The 12,550-nt window shown below is 40.5% G+C and overlaps 1 protein-coding gene across 2 annotated transcripts in view; it reads left to right on the forward strand.

Moving 5' to 3' along the window:
- The window catches only part of epha4l (eph receptor A4, like), a 102,160-nt gene that overhangs the window by 71,962 nt on the left and 17,648 nt on the right, over positions 1–12,550 (forward strand). Inside the window, exons 12-15 of one of the 2 annotated variants that reach the window (XM_062067959.1) lie at positions 5,771–5,832; positions 8,212–8,421; positions 8,515–8,664; positions 9,976–10,172. In XM_062067959.1, the coding sequence (XP_061923943.1) occupies positions 5,771–5,832; positions 8,212–8,421; positions 8,515–8,664; positions 9,976–10,172 (619 nt within the window). Of the gene's footprint in view, positions 1–5,770; positions 5,833–8,211; positions 8,665–9,975; positions 10,173–12,550 lie in introns of both variants that reach the window. The other variant, XM_062067958.1, reaches the window with a different exon arrangement.

Consider the following 12,550-nt stretch of genomic DNA (forward strand, 5'->3'; position numbering starts at 1 on the left):
TCTATCTGGAAGGACTTTGCTTTCCACGGAAGGTTGTTGTTGACATTTAAAGTCATTTAATTTATTTGACTTTACTGTGAGTTTGCACTTACCAATACTTTAGCATTTCAACATTTTGAGAATGTTTTCAGGATGCCACGGTCAGCTTGTCTCCTGGTGGCCTTTGTCCAGATGGAAGGGGTACATCGTCAGTGGGAAGGGGGAAATAGAGCAAGGTGGGCATTTGGGGTGGGGGATGCTAATGGCCCAGGAACAGTCCCTATAGTGCAGCACCAGGCTCATTAATCATGGTGTCAGCTCTAAATGTGTTTGGGGTTAGGGAGTGATACCCTATCCCTCCTCTATCTGCTGCTTCATGGTCGCAAAACACCGGCCACATCTCCCTCCCTCCGCTCTTGGCTCTATCTCGTCTAGTTCCGTCTGCTTTTGTGCACTGATGCTGTTTGTTAGAGTCGAGGTGCTTGTGTGTGGATGTGTGAAAGTCTTGTCAACACGTCTGAGCACTTTGTGTTGCATGCATGTGTGCGGGACGGTCTACCATAGCTGATGGCCAGCCTCTCCTGAGACTAGATGGATGAAGTGCCTTAATGCGTCGTGACATAGCAGCAGCCCAGTCCTATCTGCGGTAGATAACACTGTCTCTCACCCTTTTACGCCACGCAACACAGATGCATGGACGCCATGGCTGGACCTGAAAGTGAACAGCAGCTTAGGCCAAATTGCTTATCACCTCCCAACGCCATTCAAGATGAACCATGAGACCTTAGCGAGACGCTGCGAGAAAGACAGAGAAAAAGACAGATGGACAGGCGGAAAGGAAAGAAATTGGAGACAGGCGTCAAGTCAGGGAAGGTGCAAATAGAAAAGGAGAAAGAGACAGCCAGGCGGTTGGAAGGTGATGGATTGGAGGGGTGACAGAGAACAACAACGGGAGCGACAGTGAAAGAAAACAGAGAGCCACAGAAAGCTACTGAACCAGAGACTGGAAAAAGCGCTACACAGATGAGCTGTGTTGCAAATGATAGCCGCCAACATGAAAGGCTGGTGAGCAAGAAGGGCATCTGATAACTCCCACTCTGCTTCCCGCGCTTTCTTCTCCAGTCAAGGTTTGGGCAAATATGTCCTTCACACTGCAGTGTGTCTGTGGAATCTATTAAAAAGCCATTATTTAAATAGCACACCACTCCCTATTTCAATAAAGTTAAAAGGAATTCTTAATGTGGCGTGAACTCGTCGGCATGTCCAGCAGCAGCAGTTAAGGGACATAAATTATAAATATGTAGACATGCTGTAAAATACATACGGCAATTAAATCAAATCAGACCTAATGTTTAAGGCCCCGTTTACACTAAGCCGGATAAGGTTATTCAGGATAAATCCCACCTAACCTTATCCGTGTCCACACACAACAATGCCACCGTTTAAGACTCCCTGCCTCCTCCGTCCGTCGGCGCAACACAACCTAATACGCATGCGTGGAAAATGCGCATGTTATAGTCACCTCCAGTGTTGCTTTGTGTGTAAGTTCTTAAATTTAACTTATCTGAACAATATCCAGTGTTGTGGTACGTCAATTAATTGGAATCCAGTGTGCTGTGGGTGCCTATTGTAGTGAATCACACATGAGCCATCATAAATTCATCAAATCTTTATTAGACACATAAACAATGTGATAAAGAACATTTTACATCGATCAATCTAGGGATCTAGATATTTGGACAGGACACTCTTTTATCTTCACCTTCATTGTCTATTCGTTTTTGGTGACTTTATTTACTCTGGACCTAGACGTTGAGTCCGCGACATACATGGCGGACAATAACTCATATTGTCTGCTTTGCCAGTCCAAAAGCATTCGCAGTTTTCCGTAGTTAGTCTTCACTCGACGGCCAGGTAATACAAAACACACACTACCTTTTTTATCACATCCACTGGAGCCCACATTCTCGTTGACTCTCCTTCGACAAATGAACAAAGTTTTTCGCTAAATAAAATCATAGCTGACCTGGACATTGGAAAGTTCTCTTGCCGTCTGAGAAGTGTTGTATCTGAAATAGATGCAATTTCTATCTCTTAAAGTATTCATGTGTGATTTCCACAAGCGTCTGTACATGTACATGACGGAGAAACATGGGCATGTCTGGATGACTCGCCTTCATAATTCCAGTGGTTAGCTCCGAGTTACGAAACCGCTTTATTATGAAGCTGACTGTGGCGTGTTCTTTCCTGCTTGGGGCACAGTCTTTCTGACTTCACTTCCTCTCCGAACTCAGTTTGTAAACGATCAATGAGTCCATACAAAGCTAAGTGCCGGAGATTCAAGAAATACACAACGCACGTAGCCGTGTAAAAATTTGTCCGAGGAGGAGGACCTTAAACGCTGGTTTAATGTGGCTGAAACGGGGCTTAGGCTAAATAATTATTTGTTTAAGGGGTTAAACAACTTAGTGTAGACATTGTCTAAATCTAGCCTTCGTTTAGGTGTCTAATCCATTGGCCGCTGCTGGTCTTTGAAGTAGGTAAAGCTAATTTTCAGCCACTTTTTAGTAGTCTCCAACAACATATAAAAGATATAAAGATGCTAGATTTTACAAATAAAACATAACTTAGAGGATTGTAAAATTCTCCATATCAACTCGGAACAACGGAATGAAGCTTGAAAAATGCTCTGGCAGTGGTTTGTTCATATGTCAAGATCGCTGATTCGCTCATTTTGCTCTTATTAAAAAAGAGATTTAGCCTCAGACAGATCATCCAATCAACATGTGGAAGAAGCTCAGCGTTCAGGCCTGCCGAGGCCAAACCCACGCAAGCATCCGACAAGCGGGAAAAAGCTAAGCATTTATCTATTAACTTTGGCTGCAGTGGAACAACCCACTGTATGCTCAATGGGCACTCAGCTTCAACACTTTTTGATGCACTGTGACGCCACCACAATGAAAGAGAAGAAAGTCACATCAGCTGTAGCGGATTCTGAAAAAAAGTTGAATACATTCTAGTACATATTTAGTTAATGAAATGTAAACGGTACATATACTGAACAAAAATATCAACGCAACACTTGTTTTTACTCCCATTTTTCATGAGTTGAACTCAAAGATCTAAAACTTTTACTATGTACACAAAAGACCTATTCTTCTCAAATATTGTTCATAGATCCGTCTAAATCTGTGCAAGTGAGCATTTCTTATTCTGGCTTTTTGTCTTGGGCATCCGAAAGCACACCTGTGCAATAATCATGCTGTTTAATCAGCATCTGGATATGCCACACCTGCGAGGTGGGATATATTGTTTTGGCAATCCAGGAATGCTCACTCACACAGATTTTGACATATTAGTGAACAGTATTTGAGAGTAATAGGTATTTTGTGTATACAGTAAACGTTTAAAGATATTTGAGTTCAACTCATGTTGATCACTTTATTTTTGACCTGCTCAGTGGCCTAGGGATTAGAGTGCCCGCCCTGAGATCGGTAGGTTGTGAGTTCAAACCCTGGCCGAGTCATACCAAAGACTATAAAAATGAGACACGTTACCTCACTGCTTGGCACTCAGCATCAAGGGTTGGAATTGGAAGTTGAATCACCAAAAATGATTCCCGGGCGTGGCACCGCTGCTGCTCACTGTTCCCCTCACCTCCCAGGGGGTGAACAAGGGGATGGGTCAAATGCAGAGGACATATTTCACCACACCTAGTCTGTGTGAAAATCATTGGTACTTTAACTTTTACATTGATAAAAAGAGCAATTACTACTAGTCTAATCTACATACAAGCAAGTGCCTGCTAATTAATGGTAGACATGGTATTAAAATCTAGCCTTTGTGTCACTGTAAGTGGTGGGCCTCTAAGTAGCATTTGCCTATTATTTCCCCCCCTGTATTGTCCCTTTCTTGCTTGAATCTTCACTTTTACTATATACACAAAAGACCTATTCCTCTCAAATATTGTTCATAAATCCGTCTAAACCTGTGCTAGTGAGCATTTATTCTTCTGGCTTTTTGTCATGGGCAGCCTAAGGCACACCTGTGCAATTATCATGCTGTTCAATCAGCATCTGGATATGCCACACTTGTGAGGTGGGATATATTATCTTGGCAATAAAGGAATGCTCACTAACACGGATTTGTGAACAGTATTTGAGAGGAATAGGTATATTGTGTATATAGTAAACGTTTAAAGATATTTGTGTTCAACTCATGTTGATCACTTTTTTTTACGTTTTAGCAATTTTAGAGCAATTACTACTAGTCTAATCTCCATACAAGCAAGTGCCTGCTAATTAACGGCAGACATGGTATTAAAATCTAGTCTTTGTGTCACTGTGAGTGGGCCTCTAAATAGCATTTGCCTATTATTTTCCCCCCATTATTGTCCCTTTGTTGCTTGAATCTTCATTCCCAGTTTCATTGGCAGGTGATAATCGGCCCTCTAGCGGGGGGGCCCTGCCTCGGACTTCATTGCCAAAGGCGGCAGTGCATATTCAGTAAACAAGGAATTAGCATGCAAATAAACTGCAGGGAAGAGGGCGGGACAAAAAGGCGAGAGTTTAAGGTCACAGGTCAGACTCTCCTCAGACTGGATTTGGGAGCTGTCAATCAGCCGCTGCTCCAGGGCTGTGGTGCTCAACAAAGGGAACAAAGATGGCTGACAAAGAGGGCCCCTTGCTCTCCCCGAACTCTAAATCCACTTCCTCTTTTAGAGGCATCATCGGGGTGCCCCGTGATTAATGGGGTGCCAATCACGCGGCGGGCGAAGGGGCTAACTGACGGCCCCTTGGCATGGCAAGCGGCATGCTGCGGAGGAACTTCACCTTCGAGACCTCGGCTGCCAAGTGCGGCTGTGGGCATTCTGCAGGAGCACGGTTCCCACTTGAGGCTTTCTCAGCACTTCTTCATGAGCCTTCAACTTCACCTGAGCTATGCCACTTCAGGAATGTGTTGTTCTTTCTTTCACTTTTGGTCATGTGTCGATGCCATGGATGGTTACACAACTGCCTTCTACTGACGATAAAGGATATAAAAACACAAAAAAACACTTGATATTCTGTCTACCATAAATGCCTCGCTCCTCCTGCCTTCTATCCCCCTCATCCTCTGGGAAACAAAGACAGACCCGAGATGCACCAGGGAACATCCGCCATCCCCGCCGCCTGTCCCGCTCAGATAAAACCACAGACGCTCCCCAAAGAGAGGCGGAGCGGGCAAGATAGCGGGATGAGGTGAAAGAGGCCAAAGAGGAATGGGCGGTGCCATGGGGGAAAGAGTACGGTGAGGGGAGAGAAATACGCGACACAGAGGAGAGTGACAGATGTGTCAAAAGTCGGCGAGGAGGAAGAGGTCAAAGGGACAGTGAGAGACAAAACCAGTGAGTCATGCGGACGCTGGGAGGGTGACGGCGATGAGACTTCCAATAACGTATCCGGCGTCTGTTCATATTTGCATGAAGACGAGAAGGGTGTTTTGTCTCAGAGGAGATGCCTTTGCATGTGCAGCAAAAGAAAAGAGCATGTTGAGGCAACCGTTATTCTGAGATAATTAAATCACTGGGGGACAGAGATGGATGGACTAACACACACACACACGCACACACACACACACACACACACACACACACACACACACACACACACACACACACACACACACACACACACACACACACACACAAACACATGCTGTAGGTCCCAAGAGAATTTTGTGGGCTGTCATGTGCATAATTTACCTCCATAATCATCTGCCGTTCATTCTTTTAATCTCTCTCTCTCTCTAGGTAAGCCAGTGATGATTATCACCGAATACATGGAAAACAGATCGCTGGACGCATTCCTGAGGGTCAGTCATGCGTTTCTGTATGTGTGTTTGTGTGTCAGTGTGATACAGCTGTGGCTTGCTGATTGCATCTTATCGCTGAAATGTCATCCACCCAAATTACAAGCGCTTGTTCACAAACATTTGCTCTAATCTTTATCCTCGATCGACTTACCGTCTTTTGTGACAAGAATTTGACGCTGGTTTCACCTTCGTGTTAACAACGGACCCTTTTTCATGATATAGGATTTTTTTATTTCCTAGTTGCAGGGTTGGACTTTTCATAACTTTTTCAAACAACGCTGTAGGGCCTTATTTACTAAAGGTTTGCGTGTACTAAAACACGTGCAAACTTGATATCACACGCACATGTGATCTACTAAATGCGTGCAAAGTAGATTGTGTGTGTTAACTGAGCAGAATAAGGCTTGAAATCAATTTTGTGTCTCTATCGTCATTAATATGCAAAATATATGCTGATCATCAAAACACCCACAGTACTGGGAGCACTCTTTTGCATTTAATTTAGCACGTTTTCCTAAAATAAAAGGGAATAAGGTAATTGTTTAAATATTGAATTGATATTGTTGCACCTCCGACCTGTGTTAAATTCATTTCTGATTATAAGCAGTGTATCTAAAATGTTATCATTCGATTACCGTATTTTCCGCACTGTAAGGTGCACCGGATTATAAGGCGCACCTTCAATGAATGGCCTATTTTAAAACCTTGTTCATATATAAGGCGCACCGCATTATAAGGCGCATAGAATAGACGCTACAGTAGAGGCTGGGGTTACGTTATGCATCCCGTAGTTGCGAGACCTGTTGTGGCTCAATATTAGTCCATATATAAGGCGCACCGGATTATTAGGCGCACTTTCAGCTTTTGAGAAAATTGGAAGTTTTTAGGTGCGCCTTATAGTGCGGAAAATATGGTAATTTTAAGTATCGGTATCAGCATTGGTATGGCCAATACTGCCCCTGTAACTACTGGGTATTGCTGGGTTGCATATGACGTCATGTCGGTTTTTCTTCTTCACGGCTTAATTCTCATGATGGTCAACCACTTTGAGAGTGGCATTAAAACAAGTTAGCGTAAGTGTAGAGTTTAAGCAGAAAATGCCGTATTGTTGTTCTGTTTTTGGGTGTTCCAGTCGTTCAAATAGAGCGATAGAATAAAGCTTTTATCGAGTCCCGAAAAAAGTGGTTCATAAACATAATAAACTCAGGGAAAAAAAAAAAAACTTTCTGTGATGCAATCGAGTTTATTCTTTACTATATAAGAAGTATTTGAGAGTAGAACTAAATGTGAAGAAAGAACAATTGATTGTATTAGTTTATGTTTTTTTTGTAGTTGCTGTGTCTAAATATAACTAAATAAATAAATATTGGAGTTTTTCGTACAGTCCACCAAATATTTGTTGTCGATTTTCATAACAGAAACTAAAAGCTTAGTTATTGTTCTTGTGCATAGGAAAAAAGTGCTTTATTTGACACTTATGACCACATTATAGCGTCTTTGGTGCTATCCGTTAGCATCAAGAAAATATCCCTAATAGTATTAATAAACTGGATAAATAAATCTCTCATAGCCTCAACAGCATACTGAATCTTGATATCGCTAGAAAACATTGCTTAACAACAGGGACATTTATAGCTAAGTAATTAGACAAAATCTAAACTTCTCCCCATTAAAACAACTGCAGACATTATTTTAGATGAGAATAAAATTTGCAGCAGGAAATCAACTGCAAACAAACTTATCCTTTTTCTCATTAGTGTCACAATCACAGCAGCACACCACTCGTTATGTTAATGAAATACATCACTTAGCGATGCACAAATAAGTCCAACTTTGTCTTTCACAGATTAATACTTAATTTGTGGACCCCTCGGATGTAAAGACATGATGTGTCTCCGATCTTCTTTTTTTTGTCAAAGGAAGTAAGGTTTAGGCGAGCATTAACGTATTGACGATTATAAATCAGCCCCAATCTGCACTGATGCTTTTAGATAAACAGTAGCCTAATGGGGCTCTAGACTATCGCCTGAAACCCCGAAATGCCTCTATGTCACGTGATTGGAACCCAGCAATTGGAGCGATACCTACATTTTTAAAAAGTAGCCAACAAGAGGCGAATAAATGCTTTGTACATTTTAACGGAAGAGTGGCTAAAACCAAATTACAACTGAAAGAAACCAATTATTTATAGTAAATTAGCCAGGAGATTAAAAATTGTTTTGAGAAATTAATACAACTGGAAATGATGCAATATGTTAATGCATTGTAAAAGTAGATCTGTCTGGCATTACTTTCCACCATAAGCACGGTGGTAACCTTCATAAGATGTTTTTGTCACTTGGATGAAAATGTTTTTTAAAAAAGCCCTCTTCTGTGTAGAAGAACGACGGTCACTTCACAGTGATCCAGCTGGTCGGCATCCTGCGTGGGATAGCGTCAGGCATGAAGTACCTGTCAGACATGAGCTACGTCCACCGTGACCTGGCAGCTCGGAATATTCTGGTCAACTGCAACCTGGTTTGCAAGGTGTCCGATTTTGGCATGTCTCGTGTGCTGGAGGACGACCCCGAGGCTGCATACACCACCAGGGTGAGTAGTACAAGTGTTATGTGGGAGCAAGGTGACACTGACCTGACCGTGTCATCGGCAACTTTTATTCATTGCTATTTTTGCTTATTACAGGGAGGGAAGATTCCCATCCGTTGGACTGCCCCTGAGGCCATCGCTTACAGGAAGTTTACCTCATCCAGCGATGTCTGGAGCTATGGCATTGTCATGTGGGAGGTGATGTCATACGGCGAGCGGCCATACTGGGACATGAGCAACCAAGATGTAAGTCGCAACTTCTGTATGTAGAGCTTTAATTACACACATGTCAAAGACACATTTTATTATGAATGCACCCGCAAAATTATTTTTACACATCTCAAGCACCACTTATAATATGAATAATTGTGATATGCAACACTGTCTAAACCAGTGTAGGGCTGCAACTAACGATTAATTTGATAATCGATGAATCTGTCGATTATTACTTTGATTAATTGATTAATAATCGGATAAAAGAGACAAACTACATTTCTATCCTTTCCAGTATTTTATTGAAAAAAAACAGCATACTGGCACCATACTTATTTTGGTTATTGTTTCTCAGCTTTTTGTACATGTTGCAGTTTATAATTAAAGGTTTATTTAAAAAAATAAAACAATAAAAAAAAAATATTATAAAAAAAAAAAAATAGCCTCTGCACATGCGCATAGCATAGATCCAACAAATTGATGACTAAATTAATCGCCAACTATTTTTATAATCGATTTTAATCGATTTAATCGATTAGTTGTTGCAGCCCTAAACCAGTGGTGTCCAAAGTTCTTCCGCTGAGGGCCGCACACTGAAAAATTAAAGCATTCGGGGGCCATTTGGATAATTTTCTTTTGCAAAACCAATACCATATTTATTGTATGTTCCCTCAATTTTGGTGAATGTTTAAGGTCCCTGGGACCCAAAAGGGTCTCAGTCATTAAAGTGTTAAAAACAAGTCTTATATTAATATTTTTTTTACCTGTAACGCTTAAATCTCTAGATCAACTACAGATCTAGCCGTGCATTATATTTTGTTTTATGCCTTTCTGTCAAATAAGTTTTCATGGCAAAAACACAAAATAGGCAATATTTTCCCGAAAAAATATTTCAAAGTGAATTAATAATTCATAACAACTACAGCTACATGTCGTTTTACCTACACCACCTTTTCCCCCTGTGAATATCCATTTTAAGGATTTCTGCTCGATGATATTCTTCAACGTTGGTTCTAAAGGCTATTCTATGTATTTGTTTTGACAATGACAGTTTTAAAGTAAAAAAAAACAAAACTGCCTGCATAGCAGCATTGTGTTATTAGTGTCAATACTGCAACAAGTTCTTGTTACATTTCACCTGTTTGCTCTTTTATTTTACTTTTTATGTTTTTTTTTTGTAATAGTATTTTTAAAAAAAATAGCTTTGAGCCACAAATGTTCCCGGGCCGCACTTTGGACACCACTGGTCTAAACTAACACTCATCCATAGATTATTTTACCTTAAACCTGAAACTTGCATCTTCAGAAGCATGATGACTTCAATTATATGTTCATGTTCTGTAGGTGATCAAAGCAATTGATGAGGGCTATCGGCTGCCCCCACCGATGGATTGTCCCGTGGCGCTCCACCAGCTAATGCTGGACTGCTGGCAGAGAGAAAGAGCGGAGCGACCAAAGTTCGGCCAGATTGTCAACATGTTGGACAAGCTGATTCGTAACCCTAACACTTTGAAGAGGACCGGGGGAAACAGCACTGTCAGGTGAGGCATTGATAAACGTCCATGGTTATGTTCTATAGTATATTGGAAAGTAAACAACCTTGCTGTTTGTATAGGCCTCATTTTTCAGGTGTCTATCCGTGCAGACACGTGGCTGTGTTATTGATAGGCCAGTCTTCAGCTTGTCTAAACAAAGCTCAAATGAATGTTTTAGTTCGAAACACACTGCTTTCATTATAACTTCTAACCATCAACAGTGACTGAAACCAGTGAATGATGACCATTCAATTGGTATTTGCCTTAAACCACCATTAATATTATATGTTGATATTTAATTTCAGTACAACTCTTATACCAACATTACACAACATTGTGAGCATAAATAGCGGATAGGAGCCATATGACTTTTCCAACCAGATCTCATTGACAATCCCATAATATAGAGACTTAGACTTCTTTTTATTGTCATTCAAATTTGAACTTTACAGTACAGCATACTTGCCAACCCTCCCGTTTTTAGCGGGAGAATCCCGATATTCAGCGCCTCTCCCGACAACCTCCCGACAGAGATTTTCTCCCGACAAACTCCCGGTATTCAGCCGGAGCTGGAGGCCACGCCCCCCAAAAAAAAAGTCTGCCGCAGCTGCGATTGGACCTGACCAGCCTCCGGGTACAAGTACTGGAGTACCAATTGCTTGCCAGGGAAGATCTTCCCCAGGAAGCAAGGATTGACCGGTTTTGGGCCATGCTAGGGAGAGATGGAAGATTCCACACTCTCGTGCATTTGATGAAAGCACTTTTGTGCGTGCCACACTGCAATGCATCATCAGAGAGGGTGTTCAGCATGGTTAGAAAAATAGTGACAGAGAATAGAAAGAGGATGGACAATTCAACCCTTAACAAAGCATTGTAATTTCAAGTACAACAATGAGTAGATGAGTGTTGTGTGTGTTAGTGTATAAGTGTAAATAAATGAACACTAAAATTCAAGTATTTCTTTTATTTATATATATAATAAAATAAATATATATATATATATATATATATATTTATATATATATATATATATATATATATATATATATATATATATATATATATATATATATATATATATATATATATATATATATATATATATATATATATATATATATATATATATATATATATATATATATATATATATATATATATATATATATATTTATATATATATAGCTAAAATTCACTGAAAGTCAAGTATTTATATATATATATATATATATATATATATATATATATATATATATATATATATATATATATATATATATACAGATATATATATATGAAATACTTGAGTTGGTGAATTCTAGCTGTAAATATACTCTCCTCTTAACCACGCCCCCAACCACGCCCCACCCCAACCACGCCCCCCACCCCCGACCAAGGCCCCCCCCACCTCCCGATATTGGAGGTCTCAAGGTTGGCAAGTATGCAGTACAGATAAGAACGACATTTCGTTGCATTAGCTCGTTGTAGTGCAGGATAAAAGAGCAATAAGGTGCAGATATAAATAAATAGATTACTGTAAAGATAAATATATTGCACTTTTGCATATGCATCCACATTTATGGATGTATGCTATATTGTCTTTATATTCCAGCGAGTTGATCTATTTTTGGGGGGAATTGAGGGGATTATTTGAATGCACTCAAGAGTCTTGCGGCCTGAGGGAAGAAGCTGTTACAGAACCTGGAGGTTCTGCTACGCAGACTGCGGAACCTCTTTCAAGAGTCCAGCAGTGAAAACAGTCCTTGGTGGGGGTGGAAGGAGTCTCTGCAGATTTTCTGAGCCCTGGTCAGGTAGCGGCTTTTTGCGATCTCCTGGATAGGAGGAAGAGGAGTCCTGATGATCTTTTCCGCCCTCCTCACCACTCTCTGGAGAGACTTCCAGTATAGTTAATTGAACTGACTTTTTGGGGGGTGTTTCTGTGGTAGTTTGTGTTGTTTACTAACGTTTGATATAGGGGTCTGGTTCACAATCTTTGTTATACTTTATCCCGGAAATGTTGCGCAGGCCTAAAGTCAGGACACTTCCGTGTCACATAATGACGTACCGTATTTTTCGGACTATAAGTCGTTCCGGAGTATACGTCGCACCGGCCGAAAATGCATACTAAAGAAGGGAAAATATATATATAAGTCGCACTGGAGTATAAGTCGTATTTTTTGGGGTAATTTATTTGATAAAACTCAACACCAAGAATAGACATTTGAAAGGCAATATAAAATAAATAAAGAATAGTGAACAACAGGCTGAATAAGTGTACGTTATATGACGCATAAATAACCAACTGAGAACGTGCCTGGTATGTTAACGTAACATATTATGGTAAGAGTCATTCAAATAACTATAACATATAGAACATGCTATAC

This window comes from Entelurus aequoreus, linkage group LG13 (genome assembly GCF_033978785.1).
Source record: "Entelurus aequoreus isolate RoL-2023_Sb linkage group LG13, RoL_Eaeq_v1.1, whole genome shotgun sequence".
In the NCBI taxonomy this organism is placed as follows: Eukaryota; Metazoa; Chordata; class Actinopteri; order Syngnathiformes; family Syngnathidae; genus Entelurus; species Entelurus aequoreus.